The following is a 19,190-nucleotide window of genomic DNA, read 5'->3' as shown; positions in this document are numbered from 1 at the left end:
TTTCAGAGGATATCATTCAACCCAATATTCGAAAGCTGTGTTGACGAGGTTTGCAGTGAATCTTCCAATAAGTGCAAGTCTATAAAACGCTACAAGGATGAGTGCTCTAAAGTTGGAATCGAAATTTTGGCAGTGTATGAAGAATGTGAGGATGTAGCTACAACAACCGACAAAAGTATGACAAAATTTCCTCTTACTATTACACCAACGGACTCTGAGTTGAAATCTTCTGCATCAGAAATTCCGACTAAGTCACCTGCAGCTCTTGATGTATCAGCAGAGGTTACATTGTCCAAAGCCTCATCAAAAGGACCACCGTTGCCAAGTACACCAACTTCAACAGACGATGTTCAACCTACTGAAGAATCAGCTGACTCATCGAAAGAGAAGCCCGATATTACGAGTTTTGTTCCATTTAGAGCATCAACTACAGAAGTTACTCCACCAATAGTTCCTACTGTTGAATCTACTGAACAAGTGTCCACTGAAGATCCTTCAGATGGCAGTAACGAATCATCAACCGAGGATTCTACTGACGTTGAAACAAATCGATCATCAATAGATGCAACAGTCACAACCCCCACTCCAGATCCTGATGCTGACAACGTCGAGGGTACTACACCAAAACCTACTGATACTCGGACAGAAGATAAATCAACTGTCTCTGACTCATCATCTAAAGGTCCACCTATGCCAACTACGCTATCACCAAAACCAGCAAAACCTTCCACCACTGCTGATAATCAATCAGTGAAAGATTCTACAACAAGTGGATCTAAAGACAAAAGTGATATTAGTGAGGGTCCACCAACAGTGAAACCAACGAAGGGTCCAGTTTCTGGTGGACAAAGTAAGAGTCCTGATGAAGACACAACTACTGGACTTGTGACACCACCAGTAGATGTGAGTACTAGTTACGAAACTATGTCTGCTGACTTCAAATTCAAGACAAGTCCTCCTTCTGGAGACGAAGCCACAACTGGCACGCCAGATCCTGATGCTGATAACGTCCAAGGTACTACACCCAGACCTGATAATCGGACAAAATATAAATCAACCGTCTCTGACTCAACATCTGAGGATTCATCGGATAAAAGCGTCGAACCATCTACTGGTGATACCACTAAACCGATCGATTCAGGAGCCTCATCTGATCTTGGTACAGTTGCTACTCCAACTCCTTCCATATTTTTCTCGTCAACACCACCTACTGTGGTTCCATCGCAAGACGCAAAAACGTCAAAAAATCCTTTCACTGTTTCTAGGCCTGATGTCATTCCAACAACTCCGAATGATGAAATTGATACAACCGAGAAAGCTGACACTAATTTCTGTGAGAAAGATAAGGAGTACAAGTCTCGAGTTGAAGAATTTTGTAATGAGCTGGTGTTCTCTATATTCATGCTGAATGTTGATTGCAGGGATACTATTGGTACCACAGAATTCTACAAAAACTGTACTGAAAAACTGTGTAAAGGAGACACGCCAGAGCAAAGATGTGGGTTAGCATTCGAATACCAGGCTTCTTGTACAGACGGTGATATTGGAAGCGTTCAAATTGAACTGGGCATGGACTGTGAAAACATGCGCCCAAGTGTTCCGTTCTCTGCGTTTCCTTCAAACGCTGTGTCATCCGAAGCTCCAACTGATGCTTCTGACAGCTCCACAACCTCAAAAGATCAGTCGGGTGAAACAAAATCAGTATCTGGTGAAACAAATAAGTCTAATCCTATTGATAGAACAACCGAAATGAAACCGGACCTCCCAACAACCCCAAGAGTTCCAGTATCAACAGATTCTTCAAAAGAGCAGCCAGATATCACAAGTGTTGTTCCTTTTAGAAGTGAAAGTATAGGTTCAGTTACCACAACTGTAATTAATCCACCGGTGCTTCCTACTGAAGAAGTTAATACTGAAGATCCTTCGGATAAGAGTAACGAGTCATCGACTGAAGACGAAGCAACAACTGGTACGCCAGATCCTGATGTTGACAACGTCCACGGTACTACACCAAAACCTATTGATACTCGGACAGAAGATGGGTCAACTGCTTCTCAAGGACCATCTTTACCAACTACACTTTCACCAAGATCGAAAAAACCATCCACTAGTGCTGATGATCAATCAGTTTCAAAATCTACAACGGATGAATCTAAAGACAACGGCGATGTTAGTGAGGGTCCTCCAAGTGTGAAACCACCAAAGGATTCAGTTTCTGATGAACAAAGTTCTGAAGACGATGCAACAACTGGCACGCCAGATCCTGATGCTGACAACGTCCACGGTACTACACCAAAACCTATTGATACTCGGACAAAAGACAAATCAACTGCTTCTCAAGGACCACCTTTGCCAACTACACTTTCACCAAGATCGAAAAACCCATCCACTAGTGCTGATGGTCAATCAGTTGCAGAATCTACAACGGATGGATCTAAAGACAACGGTGATATTAGTGAGGGTCCTCCAAGCGTGAAACCAACAAAGGATTCAGTTTCTGATGAAGACGAAGCAACAACTGGCACGCCAGATCCTGATGCTGACAACGTCCACGGTACTACACCAAAACCTATTGATACTCGGACAGAAGATGGGTCAACTGCTTCTCAAGGACCACCTTTGCCAACTACACTTTCACCAAAATCAGAAAATCCATCCACCAGTGCTGATGATCAATCAGATACAGAATCTACAACGGATGGATCTAAAGACAACGGTGATGTTAGTGAGGGTCCTCCAAGTGTGAAACCAACAAAGGATGCAGTTTCTGATGAACAAAGTTCTGTAGACGGAGCAACAACTGGCACACCAGATCCTGATGCTGACAACGTCCACGGTACCACACCGAAACCTATTGATACTCGGACAAGAGACAAATCAACTGTTTCTGAAGGACCACCTTTGCCAACTACACTTTCACCAAGATCGAAAAACTCATCTACCAGTGCTGATGATCAATCAGTTAAAGAATTTACAACGGATGAATCTAAAGACAACGGTGATGTTAGTGAGGCTCCTCCAAGTGTGAAACCAACACAAGTTTCAGTTTCTGATGAACAAAGTGAGAGTCCTGATGAAGACACAACTACTAGGCTTGTAACGCCGCCAGTAGATGTGACTGCTAGTTACGAAAGTAGTTCCGCTGACTTTAAATTCAAGACAAGTCCTCCTGATACTAAATCTCCTCAAGAATTTAAAACAAAGACGTCGTCCAATTCATTTGTATCAGAGGAACCGAGTGAAAAGCCATCGGATAAAATCAACGAATCTTCTACTGATAATGGAATAGGTAATGGCACTGAACCTATTGTGTCAGAAGCCTCAACTCTTACACCACCAACACCTTCCATTCCCTTCTCATCGACACCACCAACTGTGATTCCAACAGAAGATACGAAGACTTCATCATCAAAAGATGTTCTGACCACCTCTAAGGTCAAGGTTCTTCCAACCACTCCAAATGAAAAAGATTCCTCCGATGAAATGACGGGATCAACTTCAGGCACAACTCGGGGTATCTCTACTGTCACCCCCACGGAAGATAGTGGTACAGTGGACAAATTCACTGGAGACAATAGACCTACAAAGGAAACCACTACTAATTCACTTCCATCGTATGTGTCCTCTGAAGGTATTGAAACTGGTGATAACTTATCATCCACCCCTCCTCTTCCTGAAACGTCTCCACAGAAATCAAGTGAAGCACTTACAGATAGTTCTCTTACTGAGTCAGTTACAGAAAAACTGAAATCATCTGTGTCTCCTACCATGGATGGAAAAGAAGAAGAAGATAGAACTACGAAGGACTCTGACCCTCCACAGAAAACCGATCCAACTAAGAGAAAAGAAAAAACGTCTACTCCTGTTACAATCGTTGAAACTTTCACCAACAGCCCTACTACTGTTTCTCCCAAAAAGGATTCAGTTTCTGATGATGAAAGTGATCTCAGTGAAGGGCCTCCAACAGTGACTCCAACAAAAGGTTCAGTTACTGACGGGCAAAGATCTGAGGACGTTGTATCCACCAAACTTTCTACACCACCAGTGGATGTGAGTACTAGTTACGAAACTAGTTCTGCTGACATGAGATTCAAAACAAGTCCTCCTGACACCAAATCTCCTCAAAAATCGAAATCAAAGTCACCACCTAAATCGTCAGTGGAACCGAGTGAAAAAGCCTCAGAAAAGATCAACGAACAATCAACTGATGATGGAAATGACGAAACTGAACCGATTGAGTCAAAACCATCAACTCTTACAACAGTAACGCCATCGATTCCTATATCTTCGTCACCACCGACTGTCATTCCAACAAAAGATCCAAACGATGCAACAACTGGAACGCCAGATCCTGATGTTGACAACGTCCATGGTACTACACCCAAATCTACTGATGCGCCATCAACTAAACGTGGCAAGAATACCTCTGCAAATCTGGATGACAAAACCAAGACGGATGGTGAAGTTACCACTTTCAGCCCTGGACCTAGTGAAGATGCAACGGAAGGCACCACTGATGAAATTGGTACAACCGAGAAAGCTGAAATTAATTTCTGTGAGAAAGATAAGGAATACAAATCTCGCGTCGAAGAATTTTGTAATGAGCTGGTGTTCTCTATATTCATGCTGAATGTTGATTGCAGAGATACTATTGGTACCACAGAATTCTACAGAAACTGTACTGAAAAACTGTGTAAAGGAGACACGCCAGAGCAAAGATGTGGGTTAGCATTTGAATACCAGGCTTCTTGTACAGATGGTGATATCGGAAGTGTTCAAGTTGAACTGGGCATTGACTGTGAAAACATGCGCCCAAGTGTTCCGTTTTCTGCGTTTCCTTCAAACGCTGTGTCATCCGAAGCTCCAACTGATGCTTCTGACAAATCCACAACCTCGAAAGATCCGTCTGGCGAAGCAAAGTCAGTATCTAAGTTGGATCCTATTAATAGAACAACAGAAAAGGAACCAGACCTCCCAACAACCCCAAGAGTTCCAGTGTCAACAGACTCCTCAAAAGAGAAGCCAGATATCACAGGTTTTGTTCCTTTTAGAAGTGAAAGTATAGGTTCAGTGACACCAACTTTAATTACTCCACCGGTGCTTCCTACCACTAAAGATCCTTCAGATGAGAGTAACGAGGCATCAACTAAGGATTCTACATACACAACTGGCACGCCAGATCCTGATGCTGACAATGTTTACGGTACTACATCAAAACCTATTGATACTCGGACAAGAGATGGGTCAACTGCTTCTAAAGGACCACCTTTACCAACTACACTGGCTCCAAAATCGGAAAAACTGACCACAACGGCTGTTCATCAACCAGTCAAGGTTTCCACATTAGATGGATCTAAAGACAAAAGTGACATTAGCGAGGGTCCTCCATCTGTGACACCAACCAAGATTTCAGTTTCTGATGGACAAAGTAAGAGTTCAGGTGAAGACACAACTACTAAGCTTGCAACACCACCAGTGGATGTGAGTACCAGTTCTGCTGACTTCAAATTCAAGACAAGTTCATCTGACACAAAATCTCCTCAAGAACACAAAACTAAGAAGCCTGTATCAGAAGAACCGAGTGAAAAGCCATCAGATAACAACAACAAACCAACTAATAATGGAATAAGTGATGGCACTGAACCAATTGCGTCAGAAGCCTCAACTCTTACACCACCAACACCTTCCATTCCCTTCTCAACGATACCACCAACTGTGGTTCCAACAGAAGATACAAAAACCACATCTAAGGTCGACATTCTTCCAACCACTCCAGATGAAAAAGATTCCTCAACTAATGAAGTCTCAACTGAAGATCCTTCTGATAAGAGTAATGAGTCAGATAATAAATCAACTTTCTCAAAAGGACCACCTATTCCAACTACTCCGTCACCTGAGTCCGAAAGACCGTCCAGGGGTTCTTCTACTATAACTCCTACCGAAAATGCTAGTTTTAAAACAGATGACGGTATTTCTACAAAGAGTCGTCCTAGCGAGGAAATTCCCAGTGAAGAGGTAACTGTCACGCCTGATCCTGATGCTGATAACGTCCAAGGTACTACATCCAAGCCTACTGATACTAGGACAAGAGATGGGTCAACTGTCTCGCCAAAATCAGAAAAGCCTTCCACTTCTCCTAAGGAATCAGCCAAAGAATCTACAATGGATGGATCTAAAGACAACGGTGATGTTAGTGAGGTTCCTCCAAGTGTGAAACCAACAAAGATTTAGTTTCTGATGAACAAAGTTCTGAAGACGAAGCAACAACTGGCACGCCAGATCCTGATGCTGACAACGTCCACGGAACTACACCGAAACCTATTGATACTCGGACAAGAGACAAATCAACTGCTTCTCAAGGACCACCTTTGCCAACTACACTTTCACCAAGATCGAAAAACCCATCCACCAGTGCTGATAATCAATCAGTGACTGAATCTACAACGGATGGATCTAAAGACAACGGTGATGTTAGTGAGGGTCCTCCAAGTGTGAAACCAACAAAGGATTCAGTTTCTGATGAACAAAGTTCTGAAGAGGAAGCAACAACTGGCACGCCAGATCCTGATGCTGACAACGTTTACGGTACTACACCGATACCTACTGATACTCGGACAAAAGACAAATCAACTGCTTCTCAAGGACCACCTTTGCCAACTACACTTTCACCAAGATCGAAAAACCCATCCACCAGTGCTGATGATCAATCAGTGACTGAATCTACAACGGATGGATCTAAAGACAACGGTGATATTAGCGATGGTCCTCCAACTGTGAAACCAACAAAGGATTCAGTTTCTGATGAACAAAGTTCTGAAGACGAAGCAACAACTGGCATGCAAGATCCTGATGTCGATAATGTCGAAGGTACTACACCCAAGCCTTCTGATACTCGGACAAAAGACAAATCAACTGCTTCTAAAGGACCACCTTTGCCAACTACACTTTCACCAAGATCGAAAAACCCATCCACCAGTGCTGATGATCAATCAGTGACAGAATCTACAACGGATGGATCTAAAGACAACGATGATGTTAGTGAGGGTCCTCCAAGTTTGAAACCAACAAAGGATTCAGTTTCTGATGAACACAGATCTGAAGATGAAGTCACAACTGGCACGCCAGATCCTGATGTTGATAATGTCGAAGGCACTACACCCAAGCCTACTGATACTAGGGCAAGAGATGGGTCAACTGTCTCGCCAAAATCAGAAAAGCCATTCACTTCTCCTAAGGAATCAGTCAAAGAATCTACAATGGATGGATCTAAAGACAACGGTGATGTTAGTGAGGTTCCTCCAAGTGTGAAACAAACAAAGGATTCAGTTTCTGATGGAGACAAAGCAACAACTGGCACGCCAGATCCTGATGCTGACAACGTCCACGGAACTACACCGAAACCTATTGATACTCGGACAAAAGACAAATCAACTGCTTCTCAAGGACCACCTTTGCCAACTACACTTTCAACAAGATCGAAAAACCCATCCACCAGTGCTAAAGATCAATCAGTGACTGAATCTACAACGGATGGATTTAAAGACAACGGTGATGTTAGTGAGGGTCCTCCAAGTGTGAAACCAACAAAGGATTCAGTTTCTGATGAACAAAGTTCTGAAGAGGAAGCAACAACTGGCACGCCAGATCCTGATGCTGACAACGTCCACGGTACTACACCGATACCAATTGATACTCGGACAAAAGACAAATCAACTGCTTCTCAAGGACCACCTTTGCCAACAACTCTTTCGCCACAGTCCGGAAAGTCATCAAGGGGTTTTTCTTCCATTACTCCTACAAAAGGTACTGGCTTTGAAGTGTCAACTGAACATCCTTCAGATGAGACCGACGAGTCATCAACTGAGGGTTCTACGGACGTTGAAACAAATCCACCATCAATAGATGCAACAGTCACAACTCCTACGCCAGATCCTAATGCTGACAACGTCCACGGAACTACATCCAAACCTACTGATACTCGGACAAGAGATGGGTCGCCAAAATCAGAAAAGCCATCCACTTCTGCTGAAGAATCAGTCAAAGAATCTACAACAGATGGATCTCAAGACAAGAGTGATATTAGCGAGGGTCCTCCAACTGTGGTCCCAACGAAGGATTCAGTTTCTGATGGACACAGTTCTGAAGATGAAGTCACAACTGGCACGCCGGATCCTGATGCTGACAACGTTCACGGTACTACACTTAAACCTATTGACACTCGGACAGAAGACAAATCAACTGCCTCTAAAGGACCACATTTGCCAACTACACTTTCAAGCTTCGAAATCTCTCCAACTACTTTTAATTATATTGAAAGCACGGAGGAGATAAAAACAAAAGTAACCCCACGAATAACCACCAAGGTTGATTTAACAAAGGATATAATAACAGACAAATCTCAAAGCCCCAAGGTTGTAGTTACATCTGAGTCTGTTCTGCCATATACGACGGTTGAAGACAATGACTATACTACTGCACAAACAGGAATACCAACCGAGATTGTCACTCCTACGACACCCTATTTATCTGGTTAATATAATTTTATTCGAGTTAATTTTTTAACGAAAATTGCTTACATTTTGATATTCCTCCTACTACCAACTACTATTAAAGACCTAAGTATTAAACCTTATGATGCAGTATGTTACTTTCACTAAATGCACATATTGCATACAAATAATAATTGTCTAAAGTATCAATTTGTAATGTTTCAGAAGTTCCATCTGAAGTTCCATCAGTTGAAACAGTTACTCCTAAACCGTCCGAGTCACCAAAGTGTGTCCTCCTTTCGTTCAACAAGGCACAGGAAGCATTCAGTCAGTTCTTTGGAACTGACGACAGTGCAGCGTTCAAGAGATGTCAAGAGGTACCTGCTTTATCGTTCCGTTAATCCAGATTATTTATTTGTGACAAGTTTTGCCGGCCCTGTTTTTCTATTGGTATCATAAAATTCTATAAACTAGACTAGCATTAATTAACATTAATTAACATTAAAAGTTTGAAATATTTCAGGTCGTCAACCCCGTGGAAGTATTCTTCAGATACACGTGTGAATGTGACAGCATCTTAACTAGATCCTGTTATTGCCCACTCTTTGAGGAGTACTCTGTAGAATGTGCCAATAATGGTCTGTTTGATGCCAGTATCATTCCTCAATTCTGCCAAGACCGTACGGTGGACCCCACAGCAGTTGACCAGACGGGATCTGACACACCAGTTTCTGCGACGCCAGATCCTGATGTTGGTACTACACCAAGACTGCAGTCACCAGGACAAAATACATTTCAACTGCTTCTAAAGGACCAGTGGTTCTTCCTACAACTCCATCTACAAAGGTTAGCATCTACAAAACTGCTGTTTTCGCAACTTCTCAAGTTACTCTTTCTCAATATCTGAATTTTATGATTTATCAGTTTATATACTCAGATTTGGATGTGCGCTGATTTTTATACAGTTACAAAATGCTGTTCAGAAAATAAAAGTCCACAACACTTCAGGAAAATCCGTGTGATACGAATGCTACTCTGAAATCCGAGGCGATTGCTACGTGCTACTACTACTACACTATACCAGTTCAGCAATGTAACCCGGTATGTTAATCATTATTTATTAATTAGTTAATGGTAATTAATTAGTTAATGATAATAAATTAGTTAATCACAATTAATCAATTAATCATAATAAATTAGTTAATCATATTCAATTAGTTAATCATAATAGATTCGTTGATCATATTCAATTAGTTAATCACATTCGATTATCAACTTTAACCTATTTTCTGTCGCTGAAACTCGCAGGTTGAACAATAATAAACTTGCTCCGTTTCAGAAAGTCCCAGTTTGGCGGTTCTACTACGACTGTATGGACGCTGTGTGCCACTCCACCAACCACTGCGAACTGTCCGCCTTGTACCGGACCATGTGTCTGGAACACGACATTATAGTTCCGCTGTCAGAGCAGTGTCTTCAAGGTTCGTAATTCGAGTCTGTAACTCTAGGCTAGAGTCTCTAACTGGGCTAGAGTTTGTAATTGGGGTGTAGAGTCTCTAACTCTATCAACTGAGATAAAGTCTTTAACTGGTGTCAAGCTTGTAACTTTTCGGTTTGAGAATGAAACGAGGAGATAAGATGAAAGTCCAATTGAATAATCATAAATTATGAATCATATAAGTCTTTAATCTTTTATAGATACATAGTACTAGCTATAGATTAATAAGTAAACATGATCTCTGCTAAATATCAGAGCTGCTCTAATTTCCGACGGTTCTGACGTATATAGCGGTCAGATCACTTCGTGACTCAAGGTCCGCCAGCCGTTACAACATTTCATTTCATATTTGTTAAACTGGTTAACAAATAGCAATGTTAGGGCTTGGTGGTGAAAATTTCTAGCCTCCTCGTACATCGCAGAGGAGGACTCTCTCCATGCTAGTTGAACAATTCCGACGGGCACTATTGATTTAACAGTTTGTAATTCAGAAGCCTTACCAGAATAGAAACGGATCGAAAATAGAATCAAAAAAATGTTCTCAATTATAAGAAATATCACGAAATACCGTCAATTTATCACAAATTTTAATTAAGCTAAACAATATCATCGAACTTGAAGGGGGTTCTGGTAACATAAAAGTGATACAAGGCAAGGTTATTGTTACCAATGATACAAACGTCATTCCTTATACAGATTCCATAATATTGGTGCTATCCTTTGTTAGCGCTGTCTCCACAAATACATATCAAAGAATTCCTACAATATACTGCAGAGAATACCACGCCAAGCGAATGATACGCCAGCGTATCTAACATGAATTGTGTAGGGGTTAAACCTATAAAGCTGAGCTGCCATCTCTCTCTCTCTCTCTCTCTCTCTCTCTCTCTCTCTCTCTCTCTCTCTCTCTCTCTCTCTCTCTCTCTCTCTCTCTCTCTCTCTCTCTCTCTCTCTCTCTCTCTCTCTCTCTCTCTCTCTCTCTCTCTCTCTCTCTCTCTCTCTCTCTCTCTCTCTCTATCTCTCTCCCAACAAGGCGGTGTTATTTGTCACCTCGTGTCACTCGGTCTCTCTACCCTAACTAAAACCAGACTCCAAAAATGTGAGGTTCTGCCCGGCTTCAAAGTGAGTTGGGTGACTTCTCCAGCTGCCGAATAACGGCAGATTTAGTGTGTGCCGTTGAGAGTTCGGTTTCAGAGTTTGTAAGCACTTTTAGTTTTTGGGTTTGGGGAAGTGTGCTTTGAATATTTCTATTATTCGACAAAATACTGTGTGTTTCTTTTCTAACAAAGTTGTCTTCAAAAGATAACTTCATACGTTAACGAGCGAGCTTAATTGTGTGATTAAGTTTTCAAATCGTAGGTAAACTTTAACGCACACTGTTTGGTCGTCACGCCTCTGAATTTAAATTGTTGTGATTTAATAAAACAGCGACAACTCGTTATAAATAACTTACTTATAAATTATAACCTTGAAAACGTAGTGCTTGTTTATAAAATGAATTGCACTGCCCTATAAAAACAAACCTAAACTCAATTTATGATAAATGTTGTGTCAATGATATCGCAAAGGCCAATTCTAAATTCGATTACATCAACTTCTAGTCCTCAGTCTTCCTTGACTTCCAATAAACTCCAAGTTCAGGGATATTTCCGCGTTTTTAAGGTGATGATGTCACACCAGTGCCGCAGACGCCCCTTTTAGCAGGTTTACGCGGCTACACCAAACCATTTCCTGCTGCTGTATATTAGGTGTAGTTCATTCATTTAGTTTATATTTACACATTAATTGTAAACATTGATCGTCTACTCTTGTCCGTGTTATGTTAATAAATTAACCTAAGCGTTTGTGTATTTTCCTCGGTCAAAATTTAAGATTTTGGCTGTTTCGCATGATTCTTGAACTAAGGATAAAGTATACACTTTATTTCTCTGCCGTTATGTGCATGAATTCGAGGGACGCCTCTATTGCTTCATAGCTAAAAATAGATCGGGTTGAGAACGATCGTTTGTGCCGACCACTTTTGGAGGCAGGTAGTATATGTTGTGCAGTATAGTCAGCGGTACAAGTAGTGCGTCACCTTCACACCTTACTTTCTAGGGGTTTCAGGTTTATTTTGTTGAAATTTGAGAGTTGTTCAGAGTCAGTACTAACTATAAGTAATAATAGTAATATAAGTCATGCAATCATGATAGGAATACGCACTGTAGCTCGACAAGCCTGTGGTTTGACACGCAATGTAGGAATTAGGATACACTGTAGCATACTTCGACAAGCCCTGAAGTTCGACTTGTCAAACCACAATCCAAGTAGCCCATAAGCCCACAGAAGTCCGATCACTCTGCCGAAGTTTCGTGCGCTACTTGGATTGTGGTTAAACACGTGCGGAAGTTTGACAAGTTCACCCCAACTGGTGGAAATACGTGTAGGGGGAACGGCATGCGAGGAGCACGTACCAATGTTTTTATAGATACATTTTGTACTCATAATTAGATAAAATCTCAATTGAGTGATCTATCTAGATACATGTAAAACTATACTGGTATACAATACGTAAGAAGAAACAATTATCCATCATGATTTTCGCTATGACTACTCAGAATTCCTGTTGCGTTCCTTGTAGTTTAGATTTATGCGGCCAAGAAGTTCAACTTCACCTTTCTTGACCGCCTAAGTTCTCTCAGTTCATAAGGAGTACACGTTTCGCTAGACACTTTATAAGTCTAAAGAAATCTTAAGTGCTCTACGTTTTTGACACCAGTCATCAAAGTTTAAAATCCTGCTTGATACTTTCCATCTTATGTCAAGAATTGACATCCTGAAAATGACGATGTACTGCTCCAAAATGCTCTTCTAGTTGCTTCAACCCTACATGTCTTATTTTGTTCTTAATCGCTATTTAAATATTGTTTGTTGATAAAATATATTCCGCCACACGATCTTGAATTCCCGCCTAGTACCCACGCCTAATCTAATTGTATATATACACATTGTTCCGGAAACTCAGACTTTGAATTCTCAAATCATAGAAATCGCAAACGTATATGCTAGCTAGTATAATAGTATTATCAGATTATATAGGTTGTATAGATTATATAGGTTATATAGGTTATATAGGTTATATAGGTTAAATAGGTTTGTTGGTGACTTACTAAGTTTATTAAATTAAAGTTGGTGACTTACTTAGTTTATTAAATTTCACCGACAGAACCTTATCTCCAGCGGTGTATATAAAATAAAGTGATGAGTGCTGGAAGTGATAAACTCGTCAGTAAACGCTTTCTAAATGCCAGGCTGGGTGTGATATCACAGATAATCCGATAATAATCTTTGTATGCAATTCAGTCATCAGGCTCTGTTAAAGCGGTATTGTGCTCCGTACAATCTTACGTACAGTCTCCGTACAGTCTTACGTACAGTCTCCGTACAATCTTAGGATCTGAAGATATATAGGTATTTTGTGTTTGTCAGCTTTGAACTTCGGAGTTTTTGGATTTTTCTATTCTTATCCAAGAATTTGACGCTGAATACTTCACTGTCTTTTCTTAACCTCGACTTTTGAAATTTGAATCCATAAAAGTACCAATATCTTGTGCTTGAAAATCGTCTTTAAAACATGTTAAGTATCTGCATTCTACATAGTGAACAGTTCATAAGATTGGTATCTAGAAATTACGTGTCTGCCATTATTTTAAATAGATTTCAGCTTTACTTTCCGATTGTTTTTGTGTTAGTTTTTGCACTATATCATGCAGCAGCACTGCATATTGATTATTGGAGTGATCTGAAACTGATAACAAGTATTATTGATTCAGTGGATAGGACGGCTCCTAGAATCCTAGACGGCTTCTTTTCATCTTTTATCGCCTTTTCAATATCTGGATTTCTATTGCCACCACCAATACCATGTACCATGTAAAGTTCCAAATAATTTCACCAGGAACATCCAAATGTCAAAAATAAATATTTCCCACAATCAGACGAATGAGTGTTCAAATTTCCAATAAAATCTTTATAATAATTGGTAGAATCTTGTTATATAACTAGTTTAAGGATATAAATCTTGAGTTTGTAATAACGCTTAATAAATATAATGCAATAGATTTGTAGTGTTGTAATTAGTTTAAAACAGCTCGAATGTGATCGTTTGTAGTAAGATCGTTTCCTGATAGTTAGTCCCCACTTTTCTAGATTCCTTGACAATTCTACCCAGAAAATTGTAAACTTGCAGTTGTAAAGTGGCATACATCTTGTATAATAGGGGAGGGGGGGTCATGAGTATTTGTTACTCATGTCCCCCTCTTTTAACCACCATCCAACCGCTGAAAACCATCTGCAATCCACCCTGCTAATCGATTTACGCCTTAATCAGGTTTAAGGTATAAGCTTCTCCCGCATGATAAAGTAATCTGTCCCCTCATGTTACCTGGTCAACCTCTGCCAGGGTTGTGTATGCAGATTAATTTCGTGATTCGGAGGAGCTGATATCGAATTATGTGCCAGGCGGGGTCGGGTAGGAAGACTTGGTCAATACGTAAGGGGCTTTATAATTATTGGGTTACAACTTTCTGTTATGTTCATCTTGTACTTCAGTTGAATTACTGAGCCTTACTAAAGGTAGTGTGGTAGGGTACTGTTACATAGATTGCTATTGTCTCCGGTTCATTTATCATCCGGTTTATCGGGTCCGTATCGGAATATCGGTAGAAAGATAACGCTTTTACAGCAATCATGAATCCTCCTTATTTGGCTTGTAGATATTTCTAAATTAAGTAAATGTCACATATTCTGATATGGTGTATGCCGTGTCTACTTTCTTTGAATATTTAATATATCTGTCCAATATGATCGGTAAGCATGGAACAGTTATTTTATGAATATTCCAATATTGACTGATTGAAGCACTCTGCGGTGTCTTTGACATTTCCCCACCCTTTGATATACGTGACACAAAGTTACCAACCACTCAACCACTCAATTATTCCGTCCCTGTTACTTTCATACCTTAGATCCATCTCGAATATGCTAGTTTTTAGTGTTGATGAAATTGTGTTTCGTGATTTTCCATATTATCGAGTCTGAGACCCGTCACAAAGTTACAAAGTTACACAGTTTGTCATAAAGTCACTCTGCTTATTTTCGTCAGAAATCTACTTTGTACCTAATGACAGGTGTGATCTGTGAACACCCTCAGTCAGTATCCCTAAGCATGTACCAAGTAATATATAATAACTGATATATAACTCAATTTTAACGCGCGATACAACCACCGTACTTTCCGACTGTTGTAAGCCTGACTTGACAGTACTTGCTACTGTCCGACTGTTGTAAGCCTGACTTGACAGTACGTAACATTTAGAACCCGCCCAACCTGCAGCAGCAGCAGCATTCCTCTATATAGCAGCGTCTTACAACTAGCATGTTAAAGGGCATGTTAACATGTCATTACTGGTGTCTTACAACTAGCATGTTAAAGGGCATGTTAACATGTTATTACTGGTGTCTTACAACTAGCATGTTAAAGGGCATGTTAACATGTCATTACTGGTGTCTTCCAGCTGGCATGTTATTACTGGTGGTGGCAGGTTAATGATACGTCTCCCTGGTAGACTCCAACCCATAATAATAATAATAGGTACCCGACACAGCGGGTTCTAATAGACCAATAGTTAACCTACTGTACAATGTGAAATATGACCTGTTGACTCGTAGAACCTTCAACACGTCCAGGGCACTAAGTCAGGTGGTTCTGTGTTTTTGTAGCAGCTCGTAACTTTCTCAACCTGCTTTGTAGTTTTCAGCGCCATTTTTTAGTTTGACGAGCCGGGCAGGTGTTATTATAAGCTCATCCTACATAGCGGAGTGGTAACGTGGAAATAATATTAGGTGTGCTGCACGTTTCTTTTAGCAGTCTTCCAACCTAAATAATATTAGGTGTGCTGCACGTTTCTTTTAGCAGTCTTCCAACCTGTTCCTAAATAATATTAGGTGTGCTGCACGTTTCTTTTAGCAGTCTTCCAACCTGTTCCTAAATAATATTAGGTGTGCTGCACGTTTCTTTTAGCAGTCTTCCAACCTGTTCCTAAATAATATTAGGTGTGCTGCACGTTTCTTTTAGCAGTCTTCCAACCTGTTCCTAAATAATATTAGGTGTGCTCCACGTTTCTTTTAGCAGTCTTCCAACCAATAATATTAGGTGTGCTGCACGTTTCTTTTAGCAGTCTTCCAACCTGTTCCTAAATAATATTAGGTGTGCTGCACGTTTCTTTTAGCAGTCTTCCAACCTGTTCCTAAATAATATTAGGTGTGCTCCACGTTTCTTTTAGCAGTCTTCCAACCAATAATATTAGGTGTGCTGCACGTTTCTTTTAGCAGTCTTCCAACCAATAATATTAGGTGTGCTCCACGTTTCTTTTAGCAGTCTTCCAACCAATAATATTAGGTGTGCTGCACGTTTCTTTTAGCAGTCTTCCAACCAATAATATTAGGTGTGCTCCACGTTTCTTTTAGCAGTCTTCCAACCAATAATATTAGGTGTGCTGCACGTTTCTTTTAGCAGTCTTCCAACCAATAATATTAGGTGTGCTGCACGTTTCTTTTAGCAGTCTTCCAACCAAATAATATTAGGTGTGCTGCACGTTTCTTTTAGCAGTCTTCCAACCAAATAATATTAGGTGTGCTGCACGTTTCTTTTAGCAGTCTTCCGACCAAACGCATTTCCACAGAGAGGAGCTTCCCTCTTCCTCTCTCTAGAACAGCTAGTTGCCTCCAACGTACAGTTTTTAGAGTATCCATGATATTTGTTTCGAACGAGTCACTGTTGTCACTGTACTGGGTAGTCCTATCCTCCACATTTGCTTCACATTCCTAACATGTTGAGGCTTGAGCCAGGTTGTCAGCAGCCGTATAACCTCTCCTACCACCCTTCTGCCTCTCTCCTGGTATTTGCTACTCTCAACCACTGACGCATAGTGTCTGTATCAAGCCACGTTGAGCCTGTTAAACATTTCTTTTTTGGAACTCAGTAACCTTACAAACCTATATGCGGTTCTCGGGGATATAGCCCTAGATTACATTTGTATACTACTTGGATATTCCACATTTGCAAGTAAATTATATGTAGGCTGTATAATATATATAACATTTTCAAGGGCCTACACTCCTACTCTTACGCCCGCCAGAATGTCGGATCGTTGTATAATTGGTGGTGACACGCGTGTTGCAGAATGTTGCCTAATTAATATGGTTCCGACGAGAATGTTCTTACCAGAGTCGACCGTCTCATTTATTTGCTGCCGATCGTTGACATTTTTGTTTAATAAGTTTCATGTTGATGGCATACCTATATTTGACATTTTTTAAATATCAATAAGTTGTATGTTGATAGCCGACTTAAGTTTAACCTTCGCTTATATTCGCTTATATTACATTGCTATACCTTAGTTTGTTATTTTGCGTCAGACTTATTATGTACACTAGATAAGGTTTTTTAAATTAACCCCTTAAAGTACCTCTAATCTCCCCAGCAGAGTGCATGTACTAACCCTACCAGTGATCCTGTGAAGACTCCTATGTATGTTGTGGGTAGTGCTTAGCGTCCTCTATACACTTGATCCGCGCGACTGCTACACCAACCTCCCCAAACTAGTGGAGAAATGTATCGGAGACTACATTGTTATCACTCCTGACTTTGTGGGCTACCCCAGTACTCCGGAGTTGGATTGGACGAATATTCCGGGGGATGGGAGACATAAGGTCCATCAGAACGGAACTCTGGTGTTTACTAACGCTCAGGTTGAGGACAGTGAACTGTATAGTTACCTGGTCCACAGTGAAGATGAGTTTACTCTGACCTTCTTTAACTTGTCCGTTACAGATTGTGGGAACATGGTGGAGCCCACCTCAGTTGTTGACCCGATCACCCTCACTAGAGAGGAGAGTTCAGTTACCCCTACCCGGGAGAAGACCACAGTGACTCCCACCAGGAAGAAGAGTAGTGTCACTCCCACCGAGGCGAACACCAGGGACTTTGCCAGTGTTACTTCCACCGGCGGAGACTTTGTCACTGAGACCATCAACACCAAAGAACTGCCTCAGACCACGGAGATAACAGAGGTTCTGGAGACAGAGGTGTTACCGACCACCACCCGGTCATTAGCTCCACACACAAGAGACCTACCCTCCACTCCTAGGGAGATTGTCTCTTCAGACGCAAGCGACTCTCCAATATCAACATCTGGTGTAGATGCTGGCTCCTCAACTGAGAAGTTGGTGGTAACTACGTCTAAAGATTTCCCGGTAACCGAACCTATGACTGAAAGACTTACCAGTCCCCCAACTGAAAGGGAAACTACCAGTCCCAAGAAAGACAAGGAAATATCCAGTCCCCCTACTGAAAGTGTAACTACCAGTCCCAAGAAAGACAAGGAAATATCCAGTCCCCTTACTGAAAGTGTAACTACCAGTCCCAAGAAAGACAAGGAAATCACCAGTCCTCCGACTGAAAGTGTAACTACCAGTCCCAAGAAAGACAAGGAAATCACAAGTCCTAAGACTGAAGGGGGAACTACTGGTCCCAAAGAAATTACTAGTCCCAAGACTGAAAGGGAAACTAACAGTCCTAAGACTGAAAGTGTAACTACCAGTCCCAAGAAAGACAAGGAAATAACCAGTCCTCCGACTGAAAGCGTAACTACCATGAGTCCCAAGAAAGACAAAGAAATCACAAGTCCTAAGACTGAAAAGGGAACTACCGGTCCCAAGACTGAAAGTGTAACTACTGGTCCCAAGAAAGACAAGGAAACCTCTCCACAGCCGGAGAGTACAGTTACTAAATCTATAGTAATCACCACCACTCCTCCTGTTATTGTTGACAACATCGAAGGTAACGAGAGTGTCCCTTTGCTTCAGGGAGTGTTTGTTGGGTTTTAATTTTTCTTAAATATTCTGTTAAGTGGGCGTTTTTACCGTGTTCACACGCATGTTTTGAAGTTTTGAGTTAGCATTAATGTTAAAGAAGATTAAGGAATTAAAGTAAGCAAAGAATATAACTCGGTTTAAACTTTAAGTTTGATAATGATATCTTGCCGGTACCTTACATTAAAAATATGATCTCGTCAAAGCAAGAGATTTATCGTGTCTAGATCTTCAATATAAACGGTTAGATCAGACTGCCTCACTAAGACTAGGAGACACTTAACTAGGAG

At 41.0% G+C, this 19,190-nt stretch overlaps 4 protein-coding genes across 9 annotated transcripts in view; 3 read left to right on the top strand and 1 right to left on the bottom strand.

Annotated features, from left to right (window-relative positions):
* Positions 1–1,691, top strand: part of LOC134821381 (mucin-3B-like) — a 41,439-nt gene extending 39,748 nt beyond the window's left edge. The window contains exons 26-27 of the mRNA XM_063832124.1: positions 7–1,498; positions 1,684–1,691. Coding sequence (XP_063688194.1) covers positions 7–1,498; positions 1,684–1,691 — 1,500 coding nt within the window. The remainder of the gene's footprint in view (positions 1–6; positions 1,499–1,683) is intronic.
* The window catches only part of LOC134821380 (mucin-2-like), a 99,629-nt gene extending 90,739 nt beyond the window's left edge, over positions 1–8,890 (top strand). Inside the window, exons 2-4 of the mRNA XM_063832123.1 lie at positions 1,596–6,055; positions 6,256–8,193; positions 8,715–8,890. Of these exons, the coding sequence (XP_063688193.1) occupies positions 1,750–6,055; positions 6,256–8,193; positions 8,715–8,890 (6,420 nt within the window). The 5' untranslated portion in view covers positions 1,596–1,749. The remainder of the gene's footprint in view (positions 1–1,595; positions 6,056–6,255; positions 8,194–8,714) is intronic.
* LOC134820871 (uncharacterized) overlaps positions 1–19,190 on the bottom strand; it is a 1,079,557-nt gene that overhangs the window by 948,527 nt on the left and 111,840 nt on the right. The gene's annotated exons all lie outside the window — the stretch shown is intronic.
* The window catches only part of LOC134820861 (hemicentin-1-like), an 81,796-nt gene continuing 72,397 nt past the window's right edge, over positions 9,792–19,190 (top strand). For 4 of the 6 annotated variants that reach the window (XM_063831503.1, XM_063831502.1, XM_063831501.1 and 1 more), the window contains exon 1: positions 16,707–18,868. In XM_063831503.1, coding sequence (XP_063687573.1) covers positions 17,560–18,868 — 1,309 coding nt within the window. In that variant the 5' untranslated portion in view covers positions 16,707–17,559. Of the gene's footprint in view, positions 9,971–16,706; positions 18,869–19,190 lie in introns of those variants that run through there. The other 2 variants (XM_063831504.1, XM_063831505.1) reach the window with 2 other exon arrangements.

The sequence above is a fragment of the Bolinopsis microptera genome, chromosome 9, assembly GCF_026151205.1.
Source record: "Bolinopsis microptera isolate Bmic1 chromosome 9, MBARI_Bmic_1.0, whole genome shotgun sequence".
Classification (NCBI taxonomy): Eukaryota; Metazoa; Ctenophora; class Tentaculata; order Lobata; family Bolinopsidae; genus Bolinopsis; species Bolinopsis microptera.
The sequence above is the reverse complement of the archived record's forward strand: the minus strand, read 5'-3'. Positions and strand labels throughout refer to the sequence as shown.